Below are 27,573 nucleotides of genomic sequence, written 5' to 3'. Positions count from 1 at the left end.
CGCAGTTCTGCGCGTTTCCTCGCCGTCACGTGGAATCCGTCGAGTTCTTGCGGGTCGCTTTCCTAATTGGGAAGTTTTATAGGGCTATCACTGAGTAGCTGATAAATCGGCGTTTAGGTAGGTCGATTTTAGCTGTTATGCAGATGCTCTGTTAGTTTATCATGCTAACGTGGAATCAATGTTAGTGCCATTGTTTGGCTTTGACGGGTTATTTACCCTCTCTCCATCAGGATCCCCTGACCCTGGTCGTGGTCAGCTGAGGGCCTTGATATCTCTAGTCACTGTCACTGATTCACGTCGGGACCATTATCAGATCATTTGCACATAATGGCGGTCCATGACATTGAGAAGGGGCCCGGTAGGGCTCCTCAAGAAGATGCGGGTCAGAAGGCTCCGGGATTTGTAACAGATCCCCTCGGTAGCAACACTCCATTTGTCAATGCGGATAAACTCGCCCGTAATCTTTCTGCACGTCAAGTTCAGATGATTGCTATCGGTGGTACTATTGGAACTGGTTTATTCTTGGGAACGGGTAAAGCTCTGGCCACTGGCGGTCCGGCATCTATGCTTATCGCCTACGCCATTTGCGGTGGTATTGTCTTTGTGACCATGCTTTCTTTGGGTGAAATGGCTTCTTTCATCCCTGTGGCGGGATCTTTCTGCACTTTTGCTGGGTGAGTTACTCTACCTTACATTGTACGTGTTCCATGAGTGCTGACTACTTGCAGTCGGTTTGTGGATGATGCGTTAGGGTTCGCTCTTACTTGGAATTACTGGTTTAATGATGCGGTTTCCACTGCGTCTGATGTTATTGCTCTGCAACTACTGCTGCAATACTGGACGGATAACTTCCCCGGATGGGCAATCAGTCTGATATTCCTGGTTGTTGTTATTGCTTTGAATATGTTTTCCGTCAAGGTTTACGGAGAGGTATGTTATATGCATTTTGAAGTCAATGGCTCTACCTGCAAATGCTGATCATGGATTCATCGAAGATCGAGTATTGGCTCAGTCTACTCAAGGTTGTAACTATCATAGTATGTTTCCATATATCTATTACCCTCTGATTCTACGAACACCATGCTAACAATGTCCAGATCTTCATTATTCTCGGGATTGTAGTCAACTGTGGCGGCAACACTGAACACCAATATATCGGAGGCAAATATTTCTATGTCGATGATGCACCCTTTGTTGACGGTATTGGTGGCTTCGCATCCGTCTTCGTTACAGCTTCATTTGCCTTGTATGTTATATCCATAATCCTTGACAGAGATTGTGCTGACATAACTAGTGGTGGCACCGAGTCCATTGCAGTTACGGCGGGTGAAACCAAGGACCCAGCGAAGAACATGCCCAAGGTGGTCCGCAACGTCTTCTGGCGTATCATTTTATTCTACATTGTGTCTATCATTATTATTGGCCTCAACGTACCATACAACTATCCTGGTCTGTCGAACGGAGACACGGCCACCAGTCCCTTTACTCTCGTCTTCCAGCAGGCTGGCAGTGCCGTCGCAGGCAGTTTTATCAATGCTGTGCTTATGACTAGCGTCATCTCTGCAGCGAACCATGCTTTGTTTGCTGGATCCAGACTGCTCTATTCCTTGGCCGTTGACGGATATGCACCCCGGTTTTTCGGCCATCTGAATCGCTTTCAGATCCCCTGGGTTGCTGTTTTGGCGACGTCTGTGATCAGTGGCTTATGCTTCGGCGCCAGTTATATCGGAGCTGGCCAGTTATGGTCATGGTTACAAAAGTGAGTCGACTATTGTCAATCCCAACCACGGATGTTTATGTTTTTATGAACACTAAACTAACCCAATGCAGTATTGTCGGAGTTTCTAACCAGATTTCATGGGTCTGCATTGGAGTGGCATCTCTCCGTTTCAGATCTGCTATTCGCCACCAAGGCCTTGAACATCTCCTCCCTTACAAGAACTGGACATACCCAGTCGGGCCTATCATCGCCATCTGCCTCAACAGTGTTCTCATCCTCGTGCAAGGCTGGAAATGCTTCAGTCCACACTTCAAGGGCGTCGACTTTGTTTCCTACTACATTGAAATCCCTGTCATGATTGTGATGTTCCTGGCCTGGAAATTGTTCAAACGGACACGGTTTGTTCATCGCGGCGAGATGGACCTGATCACGGATCGGTACAATCTTATCCACAGCACTGGAGTCGACGTGAATGACTCAAACGAAGGCTCATCAAATATCCACGACGATAATGCACCTCAAGCAGATGGGTCTAGCAAGAAGAAATTCTTCTCGTGGGACCCAGAGGACAAGAGCGTCCTGGGGAGGATTAAGCAGGTTGGAATGTGGTTGTTCTTGTAGTATGTTTCTTTAATTATATCTGTACATACAAACCGTAACACATAACTATGTTACGAATAACGATGTATACGCAACGAATTCTACTCCATCTATCTATCTACTACCCTGAAAAGCCAGTCAACTCTGCGATAATCACGAATCATTGAAAATGAACATGCTGCGGAACAGGCGATAGTAACTTCTCCCCAAGCGCCGCTCTTCTTGCATTCTCCATAGCCCACGTTTCCATTTTCGCCAGCGTCTCAACAGTATGAGTTCCAAGATGAGGCACCATCAAAGCGCGATCATTCCCTAGCAACCGCTCATTCACGCGTGGTTCATTCTCATACACATCTAGGCCAACGGAGGCGATCTTCCCCGAATCCAGCGCCTTTGCCATCGCAGCCTCATCGATAATCGCGCCACGAGCGGTATTAACAATGACAACCCCGTCCTTCATCTGGGAGATTTCTTTCTCCTCAATGAGCCCTTTGGTTTGCGCGTTAAGCGGAACATTAATGCTAATGATGTCACTCTCGGCGAGCAACTTTTCGAAGGAGACATACTCAGCACCAGCCGCTTGATCAGAGGAAAGAGGATTGCGATTATGGTACTTGGTGATTAGACCAAACGGCTCGGCCCGCTTCTTAATAGCGCGTCCGATACGGCCCATGCCGAGGATACCGAGGATTTTACCTTGAGGGTCGTGGCCGAAGTCGAGTCCTGTTTTGAACTTCCCAGCCCGTAAAGAGCTGAGAGATGGATTCAGTTGTCGTAGAGCACCTAGCATCAGCCAGATTGAAAGGTCTGCTGTCGCTTCGGTGACGGGGTCTGGTGCGTAGGTCACGGTGATGCCGCGTTTTGCACATGCATTTACGTCGATCTGGTCGTAGCCAGCGCCGTTGTGGCAGATATGCTTGCAGCTCGAGGGGAGATGTTGGATCAAGTCTGCGTCGAAGTTCCCGGCTACCTGTTTGATCATTAGTTTGTGGAGGAATCGATTGCGTGGATGTTGGAGGGAAATACTTACTGCACCGCTTGCTGATGTTCTGTAGATGATTGAGATATCTTTGTATTTCCTTCGGAGATCGGAGTAGAATTCCTCTCTACTCTTGCTTGTGACCACTTCTGTTCGTGCTACCTTTTGTAACTGGTGATAGAACGGTACTGCATGTCTGACTGGATTGAAGAATAGGATGAATGGTCGCGGTCCTGGCATAAGCATATTTTCGAAGACCGCTGTATCAAGGACAAGTATAGTTTGGGATGTAGACTCTTTCTGGCAACGCTGTATTTTCTTGTTGATGTTGGACAAAGTTTTGTTGAATCTACAACTTGGTCATACCGTTTCCCACCCAGTCTTTCTATAGTCTTATACATATGCGGGGAATCCAGAAACGGTTAAAAATTCAGCCTAGTCATTTGGCCGATAAACTGAAACTACTGTTTCTCACTTTATAGTACGTAATATTGTCATGTAAATCTGACACAATAACGATTAGCCAACGGTTGACAGATGTCACAAAGACCAGTGCAAAATTAAACATACTATCTTTGCTATAATGAAATAACATTCAGGAACAAAGTAATAACAGCCTCCCGTTCGTCTGCGCGTGGACAGAAGAGTACCGCGTTTGAGCTCTTGGGAGAGAGGATCTGCCATCTTTTAAAGGCACAAGTACAAGGGTAGTCACAGGTCGTCTTCTAAAGGTATGACAGAGTTATAGATTCTTAGAGTCATTAGGTCTGCACAAGTTTTCCCTCTTTGGCGGCATTAGTGACAGGAGTCGATGTACATACCTCCGTTCGAGGTATGGCTCATCTGTCTGGTGAGGATTGTTAGAATGATTATCCTAACTTCTTCATGGATCTGCTTTACGCCTCTCTTCCAAACAAGATGGGCAGTCTGTTGAGGGAACAACCTGGGACCTTGGTTCAGATGTTCTACCTGGTTGATGTAGTAGAGCATCAACAGTGGTCAGTGTTTTAGTGAGCTCCACATTTCTTCAAGGCGACTGAGTGAATGATATTCTGGTCTATGCAGGAGGACTGTGCTTAGGGCGAGGTTAGTAATTCTGTTAGTGGTCCAGCAACATAAGGGAATTTTATGAAACTCTCATCACCCATCATCTGAGCTTTGATATTGTCAAGCAATATATAGCACATCCCTGTCGACATGCGTGTTTCCATTACAAACGCATCTAGGACTCCGGGGTTGAGCATGGTTATAAATCGATCTGACACTGTGGAGTACTTACAGGGGTTCCATATACTCACATTTACGACACACATTCTAGCTGGCAGGGTGCATAGCATCATCATAATAGTCACATGGCCAGTTAGAGTAATATGCGCACTTTAATATTCCAACTCGAGCATTGATATAAGTATACATATTCTGGCGGGTTGTATCTCTTTTTCAGGAAGATCTTTAAGGTTGCAGTTGAGCCCGACATGATAGGAAACTTTCGGCCATAGCAGTACTCCAGAATGAACGAACTCCGAATGTGTAGAGCTTGCAAAGTAATCTTCGTTTCCCATCGAAGTGACAGGACGCATGCGTCATTTTGTCTTCCCACCTCCCGACTCTCGAAGTCGTCACCGAACTACCTCTACTAGAGTGCCATCCAACATTCATCCCTCTTCGCAACCCGTTCCGTTTCCTTTCCAGCATGCTCATCAAAGCTACCAGCCAACCGCAAATACGGATAAGAAATAAACTCCTCCCTAAGAGCCCTCCACGCTGGGATCTTCAGCTCAGATTCTTTCTAATCCTCCCCAATCCCATCGCTAACCGTCTCAGTTCTTATGTACCCTCAAGTTCTCACCTCGTAGCCGCCACCCTTGAACCAACTTGCCCCAAGGGCCACCCCCCTCTTACTTACTAGCAAACCACGGCAGAATATCAATAGCGCATCACTTCATAACCCTCGATTTCTTAATCCGCCGCTCAACCTTCAAAATAGCTTCTCCACCATCACTTTCTCGCCTTCTTTCGTTCCATAGAATCCAGTCGCATACCACACATACCACGTATACCACCACAATCTCACCACCCCGACATAAAAAAAAGTCCAAACCAAGCCCCACCAAAAGGCGCATCTCATCCCAAGAAGAACCTTCTGGTATGGTTATATCACCGGGGGAAAGCTTCTCGTGGCATAATGGGCTATTTTCAATTAGTCGACGGATGGGTCCGGGAGATAGTGAGGTAGCCGATGAGGTTTGGGAAATATACAAGTGGATTCGTAGTTTCGGAGTGAAGATGGATGTCTAGGTTTTAGTGAGTAAATAGATAAATCGGGTGTATGTTTGAGTGGGGAACGTTTTTCAAAATGCTCTTAGAGGCTAGAACGGGTGAACTGGAAGGTGACAAAGGTGGATAATGCTAGATAGGGTTGAAGTTGAGAAGGATGTAGACTGTTTGTGGTTTGTTTGTCTATTGTTTGAATAACCGGGGTAGTACTGTATATTTGTTGTTTATCAAAGAATTGAGCTAAAATAACTGGATTTGGGAAATTATGACTCCGCTGAACTTGGGACATGATGTTTTCATTTATATATTGTTGAACCGAGACATGGTCTTTGTTCCCTAGGGCTCCACTTGTCTACTTATCTTTTGGATTAACGTAAAAGAGCCTCAAGATTTTTTAAGAGGTAGGCATAGTGGGGGTTTTCTTTTCTTTTCTTTTTTCCAAGACGCCCCACTGCCAGCATGTAACATCGGATGTGCAGACGATGGTCGTGGAGACTGTAGATCGTCGCGTGGTTGACGTGAACCTCGGCCAGTGCAACGTTGGATAACCCTAACTGTATCTGGAAGCCCGTCATCCGAGGTCGTTGAATTAACCTTCCTGTCGCCATTAGTTTATCTCAAGGGTTCTGCATTGGTTATCAATAGCAAATGCCAAAACCTCAGAGACTACATATTCGCACTGACAAAGATGGAAAAGGATAGTTATGAGAAAAGCTCAATCAATTATGTCTTGTAATTTGCCCCCTCTTTCAACTCCAATGGTACACACATATCCACAATTTGTATGAGCTATCTATATGACACAGAGCTAGTATATGAAAAAGGCCCTCAAAATAAAAAAAACAGGCAGGAAAGAAAGACTAAAGAAGTTACAATGCTCCTTTTGAATATGCAATGAATGATGTAGCAACCTTGGTGATGCCCCCGACTCCAAAACAAAACGCCGTCTATGACGCTGAATCCAATGCTCAAGACCATTAATATATCTTCGAAGGTGACGCGCAGCGCGCCATGCATTGTATGAAACAAGCCCAGTCGACCCAAACATCCAAGGCTTATGCAATTCACAAGGTCAAACAAAGGAAATAGTGCTGAAATGGACCACATGACACAACAATGACAAAGATCGGATCAGTACCAAATGCATAACAAAGGAAATGAGGCGAAAAAGAAATATTTGGAGAACGGCAGACCGCTAGATATCGGATGTAAGAAGAGTATAAGCAAAAACTTATCACAAAGGAAATGTACATGAAGGTCATCAACTGTTGTAGGTCCGGCTACACGCATCAAGAACCAGAATGGGCCATCCGGCCTTTGAAGAAAAGAATGGATATGCTAGCTCCGATCATGGATTTTTTCTTTCTTTCTGCTTTTTGTGGATTGAGATAAGAACTCAATCGTTAACCATATCATCCAAGGCCATCTTCCGTCTCTTGGCGGGCCTTGAATCATCAGTCTCGACCTCAGCAGCTGGTTGGTCATCTCGAGCTCGTACAGGAGATTCCTGAGGCGGTTGTTCTTGCATAGGAGGAACTGTTGCCAGATGCCGGGGAATTTGGCTACCGAAACTGAAGTCCGATGCTGCTTGACGCATCTGGCTGCTCGGCGAGACAGGTTCAATGGTACCGTGGCCGTGTGACGGTAGTTGCCGTAGTTCCTGCTGCATCAGTTCCTCTCGAGTGCGAGGTGACCAATTCGCTGGATATGGGTCGCTCAGCCGATGTGCTTGTGGCCCAGGTTGGGGATTTCCCATTGTGGGAGGATAAATAGGGGGAAGCCTAACTGAAGACTCCACCAGATTTTCCCGAGGATCTCTTGGTACCTGTTGGTCCGCTATGGGCATCCGATTGACCACTCTAGCATTGGGTGGATATGGCGAATAAGCGACACCGTACGGCTGATAATATTGCGGTGGTGAAGAACTGGGGTGTACCACTTGGTTTCCGTATGATGAGAGCGGTCTCCCAACGCCCATAGGCATATGGGATGCCCCCATAACCGGGCTGTATCCTCCAATCGGCACGAAACTGCCTGGGGACACTGTTGCCATGGATTGTACTGAGCTCGAGGAGGAAAAACGCCGATGTCCTATGTTACGCTGCATCGACAGCGAGGGATCAATGGCCTGGGAGTATATAGCACCCGGCCATCTCGTTGGCTGCCCTGGAGAGACCCTTATGCCGTAGGGTCCAGGGGGTCCGCCGGTTACCTGTAAGTCGGTCATGGGTCTGAGCTCACGGGATGATGTAGCCCTATGCATGGGGCGCCGTGGCTGAGCCGCATGCTGCTCTCCGGATGTTCCTGAATTGTCTGTCTGTGATGCATACGTTCTGAGAGACGCGTCTTCGGCTTTCAAGGGCGGCCTTCCCCGCTTTTTGTGCGTAACATCGACACATGTTGCCTATTCAACGCTTAGTAACAGGGTCTTCTCTCTTCTTTCACCACCTCAGTCCACATGGATTCCGATACAAGGAATGCGGCTCGATGACTTCACGAACATAGATGACAAAACTTACTTCTTTTCCCGACAAAACACACCTTCGACAAGGCCGGGCAGGGTCACAGCCCAGATGCTTCTTCTTGCAGTTCACACACGCGGAAGCCACATGGGCCTTGGTGCGTCTCGTCGGTTTCTGTTGCAGTGACCGGCCAGCAGCCCCAGGCGGTGACGTTCCAAAGGTGGGCTGCGAAAAAGTCGGCACCGAAGGCTGAGAAGTTACCGGGACGCTGAGTGAGGCTGGCAAGCGCGAAGAGAAACTGTCGCTGACTGGAAATGGGTGTCGAGGTACATCGTTCCCGGGGCCAGAGATCACTCGGTAGTATGTTGATTCGTGGATCGTTGTAGTAGGTGTTTTCGGAGCGCGGACCTGTCCCGCTACCCCAGCGGATATTCCAGTAGGCGCCGACACAGTCGAAGACTCCACCGCCGTTACCGGTTGAGGGGTCTCTGACTGACCGGGCCGTCTGACGTTTCCAGAAGTCTCCAGCGGGTCTTCTGCCGAGACCGAAGCGGACATAGAGCGAGGGAGTGGGAGATCCCGGGGGTTGCACCTTCGAGCATTGGTTGATCGAGTTAGATCAAAAGAAATCCTCCCTGGACCCGGATCAAGTCTTGAATGTCCGAAATCTGGAGTGATAAAGGAAGAAGGGGGGAGGACTAGTGATTGCATCTGGCAAAATAGTCCCTCGAGCGACGGGGGACGCGAATTACAAGAACGGGAAGAGGGTTGTAGTCGATATTGACATGGGCAGCATATTCCGGTACAAAGAGACCGTTCTGCTGTATGTCAAATGCAGTTTCCTGTTCAATCGGCAGTCATTATTGAAACTCCACGCATTGCAGTCAGAGGACTACAGGAGCTTATAATCAAGTCAGCCCAGGATCATTATTGGAGGAGTCATAAATTAGGACGCGCTAATCCGGATAGACTGCCCAGATCGTGACGGACAGTTTTCCATAGCTTCGATGGTCTCCATCATGGGTTGATTATTGCAGCATGGTGGGCGATCACTGGACCCAGTGGGCAAGCGTAGAGCGGAAAAATTAGGGAGAGTGGAGGTGCAGTAAATAATAATAATAATACCAAAAAAATAAATGAAGGGACAGCTAGCAAGTCCTTACCTCTTAGCACACTATGTATGATTCTATTTCCTTTTTCTCCCCTTATTTTCTTTTTCTGGATATAGATTTTTGACTGTCTTGAAGTGGCTCAACACCCGTCAGGAAAATAGGAAAAAACGGTGAACTATAACCGGAAAGTGAGGCGTAATAATCCGGCGAGATCACACTCCCTTTGCCAACGGCGAGTAAAAGTTAGGGAAAAATTGGCAATTGAAAGAGGGTGATCTTCAAAATAGAATAATAAAATTCAGAGAGGGTCAAGCAATAAAGAATCTTAGGAAAAATAAAAAGGAGGTATACCCAACTTTGATCTTCAAGCACTTTGGGTAGGGTCAACTCTTGGCTGTTCGTCGGCCAGCTAGTAAGTTCAATGTCAAGGGGAGAAGAGATCCCGCTGGGCGCTCAAGTCTCTTTGGGAATTGTCCTCAAATGCGCAAGTGATAGCAAGACCCTAGTCTGTGTTTGTGGTGACGAGGCTTATACCCACGAACAGGAAGGTCCCTGCTTGGTTGGCAGCATATGGGAGCAGCGGGTGGGTAATAGTGGCCAGTGCAACACCGACTAGCAGCCGATAGACTTGATCTCCATCATTTGTAGATCTCCATGGGGGTTCTTTTTCGCTCCGTAGGCCATGTAAGTCTTTTTGAGTTCTGTATGTTAGAATCGGAACCACGAATAGCTCCAATCCTCCGGCGGGTCCAGTCCAATGAGCTCACTCTTCACTCAGGGCCTCGAAAGAGTTGTCGTTTCCCTCCTCCTCCCTTGGAATGGGGCAACTTCTATTTTTCCTTTCTTTTTTTTTATTCTTCGTATTTCATTTAATGTCTTCATCCGTCTGCCGTTCATTTTTGATAAAAATTTGGTCATCTTCAAACCAAGAAGATCCCCCTTATTCGTCGAGCCAGTTTCCTCCTGGGTATAGAGGAGGTTCGTGGCTTGCATTAGATGGACGGTAAAAAATAGTCACTGACATCGCCCGAAACGGGTATAATACCCTCTCAAAGAGGGGAATTTCAAGAGAAGGGGGGGGGAAGGATCAGACGCCATGTCCAAATGAAGAAGAATACTGTTCTCTGTGGAGTTGTGGTATTTTTCTTCTTTTTTCTTTTTCTTTTTTTTATTTTGTGTTTTGTATTTTTATTTATTTTTATTTTTGGTTTTTGGTTTTATTTTCTCGAGTATTTTAGTTTTTCCAGGTCGGTTGGTTGATAGCCTAGTGAAGTAGTGGTGCTCAGCCGATGCCAATCAGGAGACGAGGAAGTAAGGCAAAAAGATTGAGCCAACGGATCGACGTCGGCGCCCGTCCGCTGCATCCATTGCCAATAGTCTGCTCGGCAAGGATGGGGTGGCTGCGCATTCCCCGTCCCAGTTTGACATGCGCAACCAGGTAAGATAGGAAGTCGGGGAACTTCTCACCAGCATTTTAAGCTTGTCAATCATTGGGGATTGGGTCACAGGCCCCCTCCTCTTTAGCCTGTGTGTTCTCTGTGTACCCTTCCGCATGCGATCTGGATTGACTTGGTATTTTTGTTCGTCAACAACCATACTTCCGTGATTACCACTTATGAACTCTCTTTCCTGTACCCTTTTGGTTTTCTTTCTGTTTGGTTTATTTTCTTATTCTCAGTATTTTACCTTATATATATAACTTTATTCGATATATTAATTGGTGCGCGGTTTGGTCTCAGAACTCTAAAAGAAATAGGTAAGTAAAGCGTGGTAATGAATATTCGAGATCACATTGTTGACCCAATTGAACTAAGTCTTTTCTTGCGATCATCTATTTATGTGATTATCTAATTCTCACTATTAAGTTATTAGTTATTATTGTCGTTGTTTATTTATTGCTATTCTAACCATGGGACTATAGATTTTCTATTACTCAATAAGATAGATATAATTAATATCTTCAGCGAATTTTTACCTGGTCCTGATCACTAGTATGCTTGTACACACTGGGTTCTGTATACGGAGATAACTCCTTCAGGCAACCCCATTTACTAGGTCGTGACGTGACGGTGAAGACGTGGGAAACGGCTCTTGACGAAATTAACGGAAATTTTGATCATCTGGCATAAAGAATTCTTCTGTCTTAATCCAATGCCCAATAATATCACGGCAACAATAAATTGCACCTCAAGATCGTCATTAAAGCCCTCGAGGTGACGTCCCAGCGCCATGGAACACTATGTAACTATCGTGATGGGATCAGCCCGAAAGAGACAGAACGGAGGATGTATGCAGTACGCACAGTGCTCAGCGGAGGACTAGTCATTCTTGGGCTGAGTACTTCGTAAGTTCGTACAGCCCTGTCTTTGTACCGCTTGACAGATGACGCCAGCTCAATAGTCCGAACTTTTGGATTGAGACAACAATTCTCCGCAGCGGTTCCATAGCCTAAAGCCAAGACCCACAGGCTGTGTTAATGAAGGTTTGTCCTTCTGACTTGTCGTGGTGAATCAAACACACTAGACCCTGTATTCAAGCACTTTGTCTGATGTATTGAGTGCCGAATTGGAAGATGCCGGTACTTCAAGATGGATGTAGCTTCGACCCCGGAGATATGAGCACCCCTCCCTTTTTTTTCCTAGCCCGTTAGGATTTTGGCGGAAAGGTGGGAGGACAGCGCTTGTGGGGGACGCCGTTTGTACCACATCTTCATTAGTCTGAGATCTATTGATTCTGGCCGTTGGAGATGATCTTCGCGGATGGTCAGAACGTTTCTTTCAGCAACGCCATCACGGTGTCACGCCACTTAGAGCAAAGGATTTGGAAAGTGGTCTAGGCTCTGTACATTTTGATACTGCGAGATCTTAGACAGAGCGATATGTTAGTTACAAGCCAGTGAGGTACCCCAGTCCGCATCTCCTGATTCTCTGCAGTGGATTTGAGAATAGAGGAAGAAGATCAAGATGTGGCTGCAGCTGCAGCTCCTTGGTCAGTGAGACAATACATGGGTCTGGCTTGGTCACCTGAGGTCCGGACAATTTAAGCACTCCACATCCATGGATGACAATAGAAAATGGTCCGCCCGATAAGAGCGAAAAGATCCACCCGCTGCTTGAGCACGGAGCAATGGAGTATGATCTAGTGGAGGAGACCAATTGACCGCGGATTACCGACGGTTAATTCCTGACTCGGGTCGTGGACAGGCCCATAATCCGTGTGTGATTTTTCTTCTATTCGTCGTATTTTCTTTTCTTTTTCCTTCTGGTATGAACTCGCTTGTTGTTGATTTGGAATATTAACGAGTCATGTTTCATGGCCTTAAAAAAGGGTCCCAAACTTGAGCTGGTCTAGGGAATTATCCACTGACCTTCATGACCCATCGTTATGATACCGGGTAGAGCGTTTGGTTCCGTTATTTAGTCTCCTTTGGTTTCACTCAACGGATTATCGAGCCTGTCGTTACTGCGAATTCTTTTATTTTCATAATTTAGATTGTTTTCTCCTTCTACGTTTTTACAGTCCTAAGAAGTGGGAAGACACTTCAAAAAACCGGCTATCCAGCGCCAGAAGCGCGACACCCACGCAGTCAGTCAGTTCTAGAAAGTCAGAAAAGACTGAGATGAGCATATTGTGGAACATGCCGCACGCGGGGGTAACACTCCCACGGCAAGGGGTTCCGTGGGATTCAGGTAATTGGGCCCTGTTGTATTTAAGGGGAACAGCTGAGTTCCCAGCAGAGTAAGCGGTTCATGCAAGCTGGAGCCGAGGGGCCACCAGCACGATCTGCCTGTTAGGGGCCGGGTGGGTGCCAATAGTCCGAGCCACCGGCACCAAGTTCTTAGCCACCAAAGCTAAGAAAGAAAATGAAAACCAGACGATTCATTTCCCGAGAAAAGGGTGGATTCATGTTGAATTTAGAAGTTCCCAAGACAGTAAGTAGTACATGATAATGTACATAAGTCTCCATCTGGCTGGATATTAGCTCACGCGCACACTGTATCACTCAAATCAATGGGTCTGACAATCCACGCAGGCTGCTTAAATGGGGCTGGACGGGTATACGAGACACTCACCACCCCACTGACATGCAGGTTAGGCCTATACCAACGTCGATTATGATGACGGGAAAACAAGGAAATCGGGAAAGACGAATCCTTAGTGGATGGGAAGGTAGCTGGGTGAGGGAGTTCGACGACGCCCCCCGATGCAAGGTGCTTGGGAGATGACCCAGCCCTTAACCGCTTCCGGATTAGCGGGCCCCTTGGGCAAAACCCTTTCGGGAAACACGCGGATCTCGACGGGGGCAAGTATTTGTCAACCTTAGTCGAGGCTCAACATGACCACTCCCGAACTCGACTCGGGACTATCGTCACGACGGTGTACTAAGCTGCTGACGCCGTAGTACACCTACTAACCTCGCACTATTTTATAGTTTGGCGGACTATGCACTCACTAGGGGATTTATGAGTTCGTCCAACTAAGGCAGTAGAGGGCGATCATTAGGGCTCAAAACGTCATTAGCTCTATTTCCGAGCCTGTCATGGCGGGTGAGCCCGGGAATATCGTTGGAAGACGCTATGGAAGCACTGAGGAAAATTCGCCGTGAACATCAGTGGACTGGGGTTGACATCCGTGAGGCTTCCGTTATTACACGGACACGGTTCTTGTCAATGCGTCTTCCGGCGACACGAGGTAATCTTCCGAAAATTGTCCTCCAGTCCAGCTAGGTAAGCCGTGGAGGCGTCTGTTGGACAGGGAAGGGGTCTGCTGAGTACATTGCTGCTTCGCGTATGGCTGACTTGGTTTTTCAGTGGCTGAATGGCATTTTGCCTCGGACAATTCTACTCTCTAGGTATAGCCTCAAGGGCCTGTTTCCCTTTTCTTAAATTTTTCTCTTCTCTTCTTTTCTTCTTATTTGGGTGTGCTTTCCTCCTTCAAGCCACTGCATCTTGTCAAGTTAGTTGTCGGGTGCATGCACCGGTATCATCGAAGCACGTTGGTAGTGCCTGATAATTATGTTCCAATTCTTGAACATATCGCAAACCTTGACATACCTCAACAAATTACTGCACCACGGCCTCGAGGCCGTGCTCCAATATCGTTTACTTGACTTATCTCTTGGCTGCCTAGAGTATACCGACCTGTCAGATGGTGTTCTATGCGAACCAGATTACAAGGAAGCGACCCGAGGACTGGCCACAAGAAACACAACCACTCAGAAAAAGGCCTCTTCTCGACTGCTGATCTCGCATTACGCTCACTTGTTCGGCGAAAGAGCCAATCAATGCTGATTTCGTCACTCGGGCATCGTGAATCTGGCTGATCGCCGACAGGTCCATGTGCTGGTATACCCAATCCCTGCGCCGAGGGAATTTGCGCGAATGCCAGAGTCACGGTGACCTTTCCAAGAGCCTTGCGCAAGTCTCTACGCTGGTCGGAAGGCAATTCCATTTTAATCTGTATCTCAGTGGGTATGTATGTTCCAACTACCACATCATGTGGGAAAGTGGCCCCTTGTGCAACCATGCATATCCTTTCTCCCACACCCTCGTGATGGCTGATAAACTAGACATTGCCTCAGCTGCAGTCGTAAGCTAAAAACTCTGGTCTCAGTCGGAATCTGAGTCAGGGCTGACCTGTTTGTTCGACTAGGATCCGCCTAAGCGAGTGTGGCGCCTTCGAAAGAGGCTAATTTTATCTCAGGGACAGAATCTGCTGTATGATAGTCTGAGTCTTGGCAGGCTAATCAAGAGGTTATATGTCAAGAGTTTGACCGATGAAACTCAATGGGTTAGAGATGATCCGTCATCTGTGGATGGTGATATACCCTGATTGAGTAATCCCGAATGAGGGATCAACTCCGGAGAGTCGGTGAAGACTTGTCAAAACCTGGATTTTCCATGCTGCTGTATTCTTCTTCAGCTTTTGTCTCCTCTCTTTTTCTTCTCCCTTCTTTCGTTTTCTTCCTTCTCCCTTGATCTCGTAGACGAAACTCCTCGGGACGGTCCGCGAAAACTGTTTCCGAAGAAAGGGATAATCAATAATTGGCACGTACCAAGACCCTATCGAGAATAAATTGAAAATAAACACTATTTTGATAGGCAAAGACATTACCTGACGAAAATCAACCGGGTCATATACCCGGCTGGTTTATCGAAGTTTCAAATGTCGCTAAACCTTGGTTAACCTCACCTCACAATAGAACCTTTTCCTTATTGTTTTTTTCAAGAGATTCTCAGGGTTCGCATTTCACATATGCCAGTCAAGTTCTATTTCCAGCCATGTGGATACCCCCGTTATCTAAATAGAAAATCCAAAGTGGCTTGTTATAAGCAATAGATGTGTATGCATGCATGTACATGCCTAGATTCGGTACATATATCTATCGAGCGGCTTAACGAATATCCATGCCGTCGATCCTCGTCTTATGCAACTTAAATCCCTCAAGTGACCGCACCACTTTTGCTCCTACTTACGGAGTATGTCCCTTAAACAAGGTAAATTCCTCTACACAAAGCAGAGTGATTTAGTAATTGCTATTCAATTACCAAATACCGCAACATCAGCAGCAAAAACAACACGAAAAACAAACCCGTATAGAATATACAGTACATACAGTACATACAGTACATCCCAACAATAGCAAACCCGCAGCACAATGCTCCGAGCAAATCTAGACCCCTCAACATAACCTTCCCAATTATAAAAGTACTAAACACACATTGCTTAAAAAGTACCCAGAAGTTAAACACAAACCCACCTCATATCCAATAGTCCGTCCCAGTCCTGGGGGTGTAATATTCCTTTTAGGAAAATTGATATCACACCATGGTAGATCCCCTACTCAATCTAGACAGCCCATCACATTCCATACGAAAGTCTAGATAGCGAGTTTTCAACTCAATTGACGGAGGAGAAATGCAAGTGACGGTCTAATTCAAAACAAGACATCACTCGTTCAGCCCTCTGGGACCCCTCAAATTACATCACAGATTTGGTAATGAGCATGCTGTATACGAGAGGCAGTATGTCCTCGTTCCCCTTTTTGTATTCTGGGTTGGTGGGTTATTACCGTTGTCTTGGGTATCTGGGATAATTGAACTCGTCTCCACTGGGGAGGCATTCTGCGTAGATGTGGGCGCTAAATTCAGATTTTTTTTATGTTAGGGGTTCTATATTGCGAGACGGTTGCTGATGTGATCGCGATGTGATATGTCTTTTATTGATTCCTATGTAGAGGAGGGGCCAATCAGCTGGACTATTGTGGATCGAGGGCGTGGCGGTGATGGAGGAACTGAAAGACTTTTGTCGTTTATTTTTTTTTTTTTTTTTTTTTTTTTTTTTTAAAAAATTTATTTTCTTTCTGCGGTGATGGCGTGAAGCCTGGTGATGGTGAGGCTCGTTAGCTGTGCGAATGCCTGTACGCATGTACGCATGTATGTAGGTATATGTTTGGGTGTCTATGTGATTAATGCTACATGTAGAATGCTTACAGGGATGGGATTATGGTAGAACTAGATACATGGTCTACATCAGTCGGTCCTATTGCAGATGCTGTAAAGAATTTCCATATCATAATGTCTGAGTAGATGTGTAGACTGCAATATCCAGTGGTATATACAATGCGTGCCTCTATGGCACCGCCTTCTCCAGTCCATTACGTTCATTTCTTCCTCGACGGCCGAGCATTCTTCTCTCTCCTCTGCTGCTTCAGCTTCCTTGCCAGTCGGATATCATCTGTAGATTTCAGCTCGCTCTTGCCACCTGCAGCCGCGCCTCCGGCCTTGGACAGCTGGCGCTGCTTGGCCGCTTCGCCCTTCTTCTTCATCTTCTCGTAGTCGCCACGCAGGCGGTCAGCCGCCTTCGGCGCCTGTTCCTTCCGGTGCTGGAAGCGTCGTCTCCTCATAGCAGTATTGAGGTCATGGACGAGAGCTGGAGTCTCTTCCTCACCCACACGTGGCATACGGCCAAGACGCTTGCCCTTCCTCCATGCGTCGAATCGTCCGCTACGGAAGGTGGAAGCAATTTTGGCACCAGATTCACCCTTAACAAGATGTGTTCCCTTGGAACCATCTTCATCATTCTGGCGTGACACGTACTTCTTGTGCCGCTTGTCCCAGCGCATCATGGTACGGGGTTCGGCGAACCCGCGAGCACCCTCATCACCAAGCAGATCCATTGTGGCACTGCGGGAGGCTTGAGTAAAGTTGGCATTGGTACCAGTGTGCACACCATACGCCCTGTCTTCAGCCAAGTTTGTACTGGAGGGGGTGTAGGACATGAAGTATTCGGGGTTTTGGAAAGATGCTGCGCTGTCCTTCTTTGCCTTGCCGCCGTTATACGAGGAGAAGGTAACCTCAAGATCTGACTCGGACGCCATCGACATGTTATCGGGCACGCCTTCGCCAATATCCTCCTCATCTTCATCTGGCTGGGCGCCCGTCTCCTCAGTTTCGTTAGCTTCTCCTTTGTTTCCGCTGGATGCATCCTCCACAAAGTCTGACTGTTTCTCAGCCATCTCCCGTTTCTTCTTCTTGTAATCAACGGTAGTCCGGATTCTCTTAATAGTGTCGATGGCTTCATCGCCTTCGTGCTTGCCGTTGCGTCGGTTGTGCACCTCAAAGATGGTTTCCTGCGGCCGGTAGCCTCCAATCCGTGCAAGCATCTTCTCACGCTCTAATTCCATTTGACTTCCTTGGTCATTGAAAAGAGGATGTACGGCTGTCCAGTTGTCGGAAGATACAACCTGTTTTGCTCGCTTAGCACTTTCAAGAGAAGCCGAGTTTCGGGTTCGCATATAGAGCTTCTCTCCCTTTCCAGCAATGGTCCGTTGACTGTAGATGTCGGCTTCATTTTCCAGTACCTTTGTAACCCATTCACAGCTTGTGGACAGGCCATCCCTAGGCAAGCTGCCGACCACTACATCTTCGGCAAAGTTAACCTGGTCACCATGCTCACGGCCAATGACAAGTCTCCTTCCAAGGAACAGTTGCAAATCAAGCATATAGGGGGCATCTGCGTCCCGGACCAAGCTGTAACTCCAGCCCTTTCGGCCCGCACGAGCCGTACGGCCGACACGGTGAACAAAGATCTTTGGTTGAGATGGGAAGTCGTAGTTGATAACGTTAGCAAGAATAGGAATATCAATACCTCTGGCCGCAACATCTGTAACAACCAGGATATTTGAAAGACCCGCTCTGAAGTTCTGGACTTGAATCTTTCGAGCAGTCTGGTCTAAGGAACCGTAGGCATAGGAAACCGCAAACCCGGCCTCGCGAAGCAAAGAATATAAGTAATCCACATGATGCTTCGTCGCCGCAAAAACAATGGTCGAATACTTTGTGGGAGACTCCTGAAAATTGATGGCCTTGTCATCCCCTCGCTTCCTTTTCTTGAAATTCTTGAAATTCTTGCCATCACCCTGCTCCTTCTGACGCTGCGCAGCCTCAGTCGGGCCAGTGGGCATCTTAATGACCTCGTGGAGGATGTGAAGCAAAGCACCTTCCTTCTCTGATGACTTGACGGAGAAGAAGACATTTTCAAGATCCGGCGAGATCTTACTTTCGGTATCTAGACGAATAAGAGTAGGCTCCTGTAAGCCAGCACGGGCGAATTCCACCAGCGATTTAGGCAACGTCGCAGAGAACAACAGAGTCTGTCGGTTCGCAGGAAGGCCGTACAAAATTTCCGTAAGCTGATCAGCAAACCCCATCTCGAACAATCGATCAGCTTCGTCAAACACAACGTAACGAATGCTCGACAAGTCCAAATTCATCTCGACCTTCAAATGCAGGAAACGTCCGGGTGTCGCAATCACGATATCAGGATTACCGGCCATCAAACTGAACTGTTCCTCCAAACTATCACCACCAACGAGAAGAACCGACTTCAAATCCGTGCCCTTTCCAAGCTCCTTCACAACTTTCAGGGTCTGCAAAGCCAACTCTCTGGACGGCGATAGAATTAGTCCACGGGCTCCAACCTTGGTACTGTGGCTCTTCAACTTCTCGATCATGGGAATAACGAAAGCAGCGGTCTTTCCGGATCCAGTACGCGCCATACCAACTACATCCTGACCGTCCATAATCACGGGAATAGTCTTGCGCTGAATAGGAGTCGGAACAGAGAAACCCTTCCGGGTAATGGCTTTCAACAGGTGCGCATTCAATCCCATTGCTTGGAAACCACCTCCCTTTTTGACGGTACGACCTTTAAGATTAGAAGCCTTCCTGTTGGCTGAAGCCTGTTGCCCTGCGATGAATGCCTCGTCATCTTCGTCGTCGTCAATATCTCCTCCAAGGAAATCAAGCGCTTGAGGTGGAGCCGCCTTCTGTGGCCGCTTTGTCTGTTTTAAAGACGTATCGTTGTCGGAATCGCTGTCATTCTGGAAAAGAGCATTTGTGATATCGAACTCATTTTCGGACGCCGCTGGCGACGCTGCGCGATGAGGCATCTTGCCCTCTGTCGATTATCGTACCTATTCGCCAGCAAAGGCGGCGGGATAAAAAAAAAGGTTCACTGAGAAAGGGACCAAATTGCTGGCGTAGAAAACTTCATCAAACAAAACCTGGGTATCTCAAACAAAGCACCAACAATCCCTGTGAAGAGCGATTGAAAAGCGATTTAAAATGACGAGAAAAGACAATGCTCCTCTCCTCGTCCAATAATTGACTTCTTATCGATCATCAACTTTTTTTGTCTGTGGTGGAGAAAAAAGTCAAGGCGGTCAGGGATCAAAGTTGCTCCGGGTCAAATGCAAACTACTCAAACAGATCTGTCCCCGCAACGCGTCCAACGCGTCCAGAAGCGGTAAAATGGCGATAATTGCTTTACGTTCACGAAGTCATTGACGATAGAGCTTCAAGTGGCATAGCTTAGTTCAGCACAAATAATACAAAATGGGTGGGTACTTTTCTACTCATATCTATACTAGCTATCTCTTGTTTTGATCGGTCTTTATTAATATCTTCCAGATAATTATGGCTACGGTTCTTCCTCCTATGGAGGCGGTGGTGGCTTCGTGCCAGGAGAGACGAACAGCCCCGCCGCTGGAAAGGTATGGATGAGCTCCAGATAACGGATAGCTTGGGATACTTGATCTACTATTATAAGTTCAGTTCGGCTTATACTAAATCAAATATCGCAAACAGAGCGCAGACGGCAATAATACCACACTCCGCCCCATCACAATCAAGCAGGCCCTCGACGCAACACAACCCTATCCCGAAGCCGATTACCAGATTGACGGCGCCGACGTAGGCAGCATTTGCTTCGTCGGACAAGTTCGCAACATCAGCACCCAAAGTACAAACATCACATACAGAATCGACGACGGCACGGGCGAAATCGAAGTGAAACAATGGGTTGACTCTGCCACGGCAGACACCATGGACACAGATGACAGCAAGGCAGGCGCAGGAAAGAATCAGGTCGTGAACAACGGATATGCCAAGATATTCGGGAAATTAAAGACGTTCGGAAATAAGCGCTTTGTAGGATCACATTGCGTGCGGCCCTTGACAGATATCAATGAGCTCCATTGCCACATGCTCGAGGCTGTTGCTGTGCATCTTTTCTTTACCCGTGGTCCTGTTGGTGGCTCCGGTGGCGCTGGTGCCGCTGCTGGTGGAGCAGGCGGTGCTGATGCCACTATGGGTGGTGTTGATGATTACAGTGCTGGCAGAAACCTTCCTGCCATGAGCCCCGTGGCAAGGAGGGTGTACAATTTGTTGAAGACAGAACCTCAGAGCAATGAGGGTCTACATGCTCAGCTCATTGCGGCTAAGCTGAGTTTGCCCATGCCGGATGTCGCCCGCGCTGGTGATGAGCTGCTTACGGCTGGTGTGATTTTCTCGACTGTTGATGAGCAGACCTGGGCTATATTGGATTATTAGATTTATGGGGTCTTTTCATCGTTATTACCTATTTACTTATTCACGTCTATGCATATATGCCGGGAAACAAAGGTGCCAAATTCATGTCTTCGATGCACCGATAGCATACTTACGTTTCATAATCCCATGATAATTTAAAGCTTCGTTCTCCCAGTCTTCACCAGTCTTTTATTGAACACTACCTACAGCACTTATGGTGCTAACATGATATCAACAAAGCAAAACTCTATCCACTAAGTGAACGTTAAAGATACATCTCAACGTAGTCCAACGTAGCCTCATTCGAGTACACGGCCGTTATAAAAATAGATTCCAGAACCCTTTTCGTCATACCACAACTTTAATTAGGGATGAAAGCTTCAACATCATCCTCGACAGACATGGCAGTCGATGGATGGCATCATAAACATAGGCTATAGCGTTATCTCATCATAGTATGCGGACCGTCATAATTCTATGCCATTGCGTTTCTCTGAAGAGCATCTTGGACTGAGCGGTCCCAGTCGGTTCGTATTAAGAAGACCACCTCGATCACTGATACCAAGAAAAGGGCAAGAGCAACACCGGACCAGAGTCCTAGTAAGTCCCAGCCCAGTCCAAATGTAGTACCGAAGCTAATGGGCATTGCAACTGCATAGTAGCAAAAGAGCTGGACGTAACCGCCTATTTCTTGTCTGCCGATTCCACGGAGGATACCGTTGCAATTGGCTGCGAGGGCGTCAAACAACTGGAACGCTGCACACAATGGAAGGACCTGTGCTACGAGCTCAATCACTTCTTCTTCTGGTGTAAATAGTCGTGGGATGTATGAGCGCAGCGAGGAGAGCAACAGCATGTTGAGCATCCCTACGATGACAGCATATCCCATTGTCACTTTGGCGGAGATCTTAGCGGGACCAACAAGAGTTGCTCCGATGAGGTTTGCAACACGGGTACTGCCGGAAATTGAAAGGGGGAAAGGAACTTGGAACATAATACTGGCGATGGTGGAGAGAACTGACTGGGCAGCTAAGGGGGTTGTGCCGAGATACGACGATGCTAAGGTTAGTACTTCAAAAGCGAGGCACTCAGCTTCTACCATCACCAGACCAGGTAAGGCAAGCCGGATCATTGGACCCCAGTTGCGCAAGGCCTTGGTAGTAAATCCACTCCAACATTCCGCTCCGTCAATGAAATACACATAAAGGAACAAGAATAGCGGCATCAGATTGTCTGTAATAGCTACTGCGATAGGGGCGCCAACAAACCCCCATTGGAATTTCTATCATTTCGATTAGCCACAGTGAGGAAGATAGCTGCAGTTCGGGGTAGCTTACCCAAACAAATAGCCAGTTCATAAAGGCGTTAAGAGGTGCGCATATGAGTAAGACATATAGCGAGGCCGAAAAGAGTCCTTGAGCTTGTACATAACGCTTCCCACTCTCGAAGCAAGCATATCCCGGTGCCCCAAGGATGACAACCTTCAAGTATAAGCCAGCAAGCGCGGCGACATCTTTCTCCGGGACGATCTTCATAAGAATCTTGTCTGCAAAGAACCACAGTACAGCAATCGGGATAGTGATGGTGCAAAGGAAAAACACCATCTTTTGCATTTGCAGGCCTACCAACTTCTTCCTCCCAGAACCATATGCCTGTGCACATAGAGTGTCTAAACTGGTTGCTAAACCTTGGTATACTGCGTATCCGGTAATGTTCACAGTCATGCTAGCTAAACTCACTGCACCAAGCTCTTTCTTTCCCAGATGGCCCAGGGTGAAAATGCTGGCTACTGTCAACGAATATTGGAGCAGGAAAGTGACCATCAACGGAGCAGCGTTTTTACCAATCACCTGTGCTTCCCGTCTCCATGTTGTGTGAATTAGCCCAGCTGCGACAGCCTCTTCCCACTTCCTGTCAATTTCTTCATCATCCGTGGCATTGTATTCGCGACCACCTACGTGACTTCCTAGGAGTGCCGTAGTTTCTCCTGAGGGTGCACTAGTTGGAGTCACTCGCCGCCTCGCCCTCGCGTCCATAACATTATTATCGCTGAGAAGATCCCGCTCATCCTCAATGGCGCGTTCGCGTTCCCTGCGTGTCAGCCTCTCTCGTTCTGCAGTATATGGTACAACTGTAGCGTGGGAGACTGTAGTGAAGAAGCTAGGACGACGGTAAGATCCAGATAGAGAATGGGGGTTCGTGCCGGGCTGACTGTTTATCGCGCGAATAGTGGATGTCTCGGAAGCCTCGTCGTCAGTAGTAATCATTGAGCCCTCGTCGTCCGCATAATTCTCTAGATCTCGAGCAATTGCAGCCTCAGCGAGCGGGGAACTGGACAAGAAGCGGCCATGTAAGGCTTGTTCCTCTGCTGAGCGCAGACTATTACTGCGGCCCATTGCGACGGTGATGTAATTATGCGAAGGGTAAGTGGAGAGACGTTAAAGCTTGGTATGTATGGAAAATTCTAATTTAAGGAAACTTTCTCACCATGATCTAATGGTGCCAAAGACATACAATCTCGAGGGAGTTGTCAATTGAGAAATGCGGTGAATCAGAGAAAGAAGGGAGAAAGAAACGAAAACAGAAGCGGGGGCGGCGATGGTGTAGGTACTAGGTAGTAATCATATTACGCTCCATCAGCAGATTTTGCCTCTAAAGAGCTTTCAGCCATTGAAATAAAGTTGTATGGCCCGTTGTATGGGTTGGGTCCCACTTTCTCTGGCTCCAGCCGAATGCAATGGGCCGTTACTGAGTCACCCCGTATCGAACCAACGTTTTCTTTCTCCTCGATCAATACGAAGTAAATTTTGCTTGACATAAACAGGTATGATCGAGTATAATTAACAGACGAAAGGGATCATGCTGTATGCACTGTCCTGCAAAAGCCATACTAGTGAGCAGGCTTGCAAACAGCCCCCCGCAAAGCCGACCCCCACCATGAACTCCGGGAGGTGAGAAACGATCCATAGAGAATGGGTCGCGTGGTGGAGGTGTCGATCCAAGATCTGTTAGCGATGCTTTGTCTCGGTGCTGCCGCGAGATCTCATTCGTTTGATCCCCGTTGAGTGTGAACCAACCCAGTCAGCCCAAATTAAACCACGAAGAGAAACGTAGGCCAATGCTAGGAAGACGACCATGCAGGCATGAGTGACATCATTCCCGATTGAGACTAGACATCTGAATCACGTGGGTCTGTCATCGGATCTCTGACATATGGAAACTCGATCCAAGAACATGCCTCTGACTCCGCCACTTCTGAAAGGGAGGATGCGACTTATTGTTATATTGTCGCGGTAGTGTTTCACCCTACTTCGGCTGGCATATCGCCTCCCAATATGCCAGAATCTACGACAAGCCAAAATGCTTCTGCTCTTCGGCCGCGGTTTAATCCGGTGATCAATCCGGCGAACTCATGCCCCGTCCTGGTAGACGAGTAAGCGCCTCTAGTTCTTATGAGCAATACTTTTTACTCGGGGATGTTCGAAGCAAGAGCAGGGGAAAAGAGAAGACTTTAGACTGACCCCAAAAAAGGCATCTAGAGGACAACCACCATATCTTCCTATCCCGTCCTTGGCTTGGAGCCTTGTTATTCGAAAATGTCACCTCCGACGCCCGCGATCACTGCGCCAACGAACGAACATTTCTCTCTTGGCTTCGTCTTTCTATGTACCTTGCGGTCGTTTCAGTAGCTATCATAATCTCGTTCCATTTCCATGGCGGGCCGACCGGGCTTGAGCGACGGATGGCTCTGCCGCTGGGTATTATTTTCTGGATCCTTAGCTTAGCCTGTCTGGTTAACGGGTTTGCAAACTATGTGCGGACTGTGCGAAAGTACAGCCGTAAAGCGGCTTTGGTACAGAGCGGATGGAAAACACAAATGACATTTACAGTGGTGGGGACCGTGATTCTAGGGAGTTGTATACTGTTCTTGGCAACGGATGCAAATAATAAAAATTAAGAATAAGGATATGGCTTTGTCGCTTAGTGGAAGATCCCGCTTTGATTGAAACAATGCACTATCGTAGGCGCATGTCATGATTAGATGCGACGCCAGATTGTATCAAGGGAGAAGGGATCTGTCATTAACCCTCAATAAATGAAGATAGGGTACTTATAAACATAAGATAACTTCTGTTCAAATATTAATAATGCGTTTGACTGGCCCATGCCATGGTATCATCATTTAGGGAAATAGATAGAAACAGCCGAAGAGCACCCGCTATGTTGCGAGACAAAACCGGGTAACATCATATCATCAGTCTCCGTGGAGTAGAATATCACATACGCCGGATACCTTTCTCGCCCTTGTACTTCTCCAGGGTTGGAGAGCCGAGATGGCTCCACCATTCGAACAACATCGAATTGCAGATAAGTTTGAACCAAGGCGTGAATTTCAACCCCGGCTGCTCAAACATCGTCTTCAATTCGTCAGCCGAGACGTACTTCGTGTCTCGAACCTCATTCGGGCTAGGCTTCAGCTCTACATCTGCCTGGATGAAGAGAATATAGTCGACTTAATAATGTTAGTTTTCGACGACCGGTGATCATGAAATGAATGTCAAAGGATATCAAACATACTCTCATGCTCTCCCCACTTCCCATCACTAGGAGCCTTGTAATGTATTCTCGTGAAGAAATCGAACTTATCCAGGGGTACTTGCTCCGGCTTAATTCCAAGCTCATGTTCCAACTTCCGCTGCGCAGCCCGCTTCACGCCCAAGATAGCGGCATCCAGCTCAGAACCGGTCTCGCCAGCAATTCCAAGAGGGTGAGAGCAGCAAGTGTTTGTCCACATATCTGGGAATGTAATCTTCTCAGTGGCGCGCTGTTGGAGAAGCAAGCGCTTGTTGGAATCGAAGAGGAACACGGAAAAGGCACGGTGGAGAAGGCCGCGGTCAATGTTGGTCATGAGGTGGCCTATTTTTCACCAATTGGATGAGCCATCAGTAAACGGTATTAGCAGAGAGGGGAAGAGGCAAAACGCTAGCAGGAAAACCACACTGCAACCCAGACGAGTAGTCATGTAGAGGGATTATCTTACAGGTCTTCTTGCTGGCACTTCCAATAGGCTTGTCATCATCATCCAGAACGATGCATACTTCATCCATTAGACGGACCTGTTCGTCGTCATAACCCGCCAGCTCGTTGCTGCTAGCTGCGGAGGGATTGCCATCGGCTTTTGGGAGGACTTCACGAGCCAAAGAAGTATCGACCTCTGGGAAGAGAGTGGCGACATTCTCCGCCGTGATTCTAGGGGGCTCGGTGGTTGTAGTAGTTACGCTCATTGTGACAGCTAAAATATGACGCTCACACAAAATAAAAATCCAAAGAGGGGTATTGTACTTATCGATCCGACCTTGAGGAGGGGGAAAGGGGAATAAAATAGTAATCTCCGCCATTCGGAGGCGGTGAATCAGGGCAAAATTAGTGGAGGATCTGGAACGCACGCTATTGGGCAATCCTCTAGCGATTGGTTGTATACCTAGTCACCTGCAATGTCACCCACCTTGCGCTAGCTGCACTTTTCATTTTGGTCACTCCAATCATCGCTCGGTCGAGAGTAGCAATTTGACGTAGAGCAATCGAGAGCAATGGAACGCTGGATGTGCTTCCTGTATTAGATAAGGCTACCGCTGCGGGCACTTCCGTCTATCAGGTATAGACAGCGACAATGGTAGATCTAGGATGGCTATTGGATACAGTAGCACGCATATAGACTGAGCTCAGTATAAGCGCCTTATAGTGCTCATTGAGATCCTCGCTATGTGTAGACCGTGCAGAGAGACAGTTCCCTGGGTTGTGCACTGTGGTGTAGCCTAAACGACGCTGCATTCTGTACTTATGTGAGCTGTAACATGTGCATGTCCATGAAACGCAAAGTCTGAGGGTTGGAAAGATACCTTGGGTGGTGCCCCGCATATATAAGATTACGGGATGTTAGCTGCAGCTATCCTCTCAATTTAGTAGACGGGTGGCTTATAGTTACGCTGCATATGGTCGGCCCTAGCGGTCAATATCCAAATATTCAGCCAGGTGCTGGTCGTACTAGTTCTAGTTGAACTTATAACGCCTTGGTTCCTATTGGCATGGACCGAGCTAAAGATTTCTCTTGTCACGCTTAGTGGACGATACAGTCACCAGCTACAGTTTTCTGATATGACCAATGAATGAAAGCTGATTGTATAAGAAAGCACACAGTGGTGAAATCAATTTGACAGGACCGGACATGCATACATTCTTTATCGCCGTGACAATCAAGAGCATCCGCAACAAGATGTCCGAAGACGTAAGCACTTCATCAAGGGTAGTGCGGGTTTGCACCAATCTGACGGAGGAGTGCAAAGTATAGAAAAAAAGAAATGGAGATCTCAAAGACTGACAGCACCTAATGGTAACACGGCGGTCTGGCTTATGCCTTAGCCTGCGTTCGATTACTAGTAACATCAAAATCGTGGCCTTAGGAATCGACTGCTTGTCAACTTTGTAGCGATATATCTTTGTAGTGATGTGCATACGTTGAGCTACAAGTATGCTTCGGAGTAAGGTACCC

The 27,573-nt window shown here is 47.4% G+C and overlaps 8 protein-coding genes across 8 annotated transcripts; 3 read left to right on the top strand and 5 right to left on the bottom strand.

The window, feature by feature from the left end:
- Nucleotides 1–327: 327 nt before the first annotated feature.
- Nucleotides 328–2,341, top strand: AO090023000509 (amino acid permease; the record flags this gene model as incomplete). The annotated part of the gene is made up of 6 exons (XM_001820997.3): nucleotides 328–674; nucleotides 729–930; nucleotides 996–1,037; nucleotides 1,098–1,246; nucleotides 1,295–1,759; nucleotides 1,831–2,341. 6 exons carry the CDS (start codon nucleotides 328–330, stop codon nucleotides 2,339–2,341), a joined length of 1,716 nt encoding a protein of 571 aa, XP_001821049.1.
- A 139-nt stretch (nucleotides 2,342–2,480) lies between these two features.
- Nucleotides 2,481–3,545, bottom strand: AO090023000508 (D-mandelate dehydrogenase-like dehydrogenase; the record flags this gene model as incomplete). Its single annotated transcript, XM_001820996.3, has 2 exons — nucleotides 2,481–3,290; nucleotides 3,351–3,545. The coding sequence occupies 2 exons, from the start codon at nucleotides 3,543–3,545 to the stop codon at nucleotides 2,481–2,483; spliced, it is 1,005 nt and encodes a 334-aa protein (XP_001821048.3).
- A 3,427-nt stretch (nucleotides 3,546–6,972) lies between these two features.
- Nucleotides 6,973–8,749, bottom strand: sclB (putative C6 transcription factor; the record flags this gene model as incomplete). Its single annotated transcript, XM_023235631.1, has 2 exons — nucleotides 6,973–7,980; nucleotides 8,078–8,749. 2 exons carry the CDS (start codon nucleotides 8,747–8,749, stop codon nucleotides 6,973–6,975), a joined length of 1,680 nt encoding a protein of 559 aa, XP_023090635.1.
- Nucleotides 8,750–16,813: 8,064 nt separating this feature from the next.
- On the bottom strand, nucleotides 16,814–19,603 carry AO090023000504 (ATP-dependent RNA helicase DBP10; the record flags this gene model as incomplete). The annotated part of the gene is made up of 1 exon (XM_001820994.3): nucleotides 16,814–19,603. The coding sequence occupies one exon, from the start codon at nucleotides 19,601–19,603 to the stop codon at nucleotides 16,814–16,816; it is 2,790 nt and encodes a 929-aa protein (XP_001821046.1).
- Nucleotides 19,604–20,048: 445 nt separating this feature from the next.
- Nucleotides 20,049–21,044, top strand: AO090023000503 (putative replication factor-a protein; the record flags this gene model as incomplete). The annotated part of the gene is made up of 3 exons (XM_001820993.3): nucleotides 20,049–20,052; nucleotides 20,124–20,206; nucleotides 20,301–21,044. 3 exons carry the CDS (start codon nucleotides 20,049–20,051, stop codon nucleotides 21,042–21,044), a joined length of 831 nt encoding a protein of 276 aa, XP_001821045.1.
- Nucleotides 21,045–21,498: 454 nt separating this feature from the next.
- On the bottom strand, nucleotides 21,499–23,419 carry AO090023000502 (MATE family efflux transporter; the record flags this gene model as incomplete). Its single annotated transcript, XM_023235629.1, has 2 exons — nucleotides 21,499–22,305; nucleotides 22,361–23,419. 2 exons carry the CDS (start codon nucleotides 23,417–23,419, stop codon nucleotides 21,499–21,501), a joined length of 1,866 nt encoding a protein of 621 aa, XP_023090634.1.
- Nucleotides 23,420–24,358: 939 nt separating this feature from the next.
- Nucleotides 24,359–24,981, top strand: AO090023000501 (DUF202 domain-containing protein; the record flags this gene model as incomplete). The annotated part of the gene is made up of 2 exons (XM_001820991.3): nucleotides 24,359–24,456; nucleotides 24,555–24,981. 2 exons carry the CDS (start codon nucleotides 24,359–24,361, stop codon nucleotides 24,979–24,981), a joined length of 525 nt encoding a protein of 174 aa, XP_001821043.1.
- A 319-nt stretch (nucleotides 24,982–25,300) lies between these two features.
- idi1 (isopentenyl-diphosphate delta-isomerase IDI1) lies at nucleotides 25,301–26,308 on the bottom strand (the record flags this gene model as incomplete). The annotated part of the gene is made up of 3 exons (XM_001820990.3): nucleotides 25,301–25,536; nucleotides 25,602–25,940; nucleotides 26,065–26,308. The coding sequence occupies 3 exons, from the start codon at nucleotides 26,306–26,308 to the stop codon at nucleotides 25,301–25,303; spliced, it is 819 nt and encodes a 272-aa protein (XP_001821042.1).
- Nucleotides 26,309–27,573: the final 1,265 nt, after the last annotated feature.

The sequence above is a fragment of the Aspergillus oryzae genome, chromosome 3 (assembly GCF_000184455.2).
Source record: "Aspergillus oryzae RIB40 DNA, chromosome 3".
Classification (NCBI taxonomy): Eukaryota; Fungi; Ascomycota; class Eurotiomycetes; order Eurotiales; family Aspergillaceae; genus Aspergillus; species Aspergillus oryzae.
This window is presented reverse-complemented; position numbering and strand designations above follow the sequence as displayed.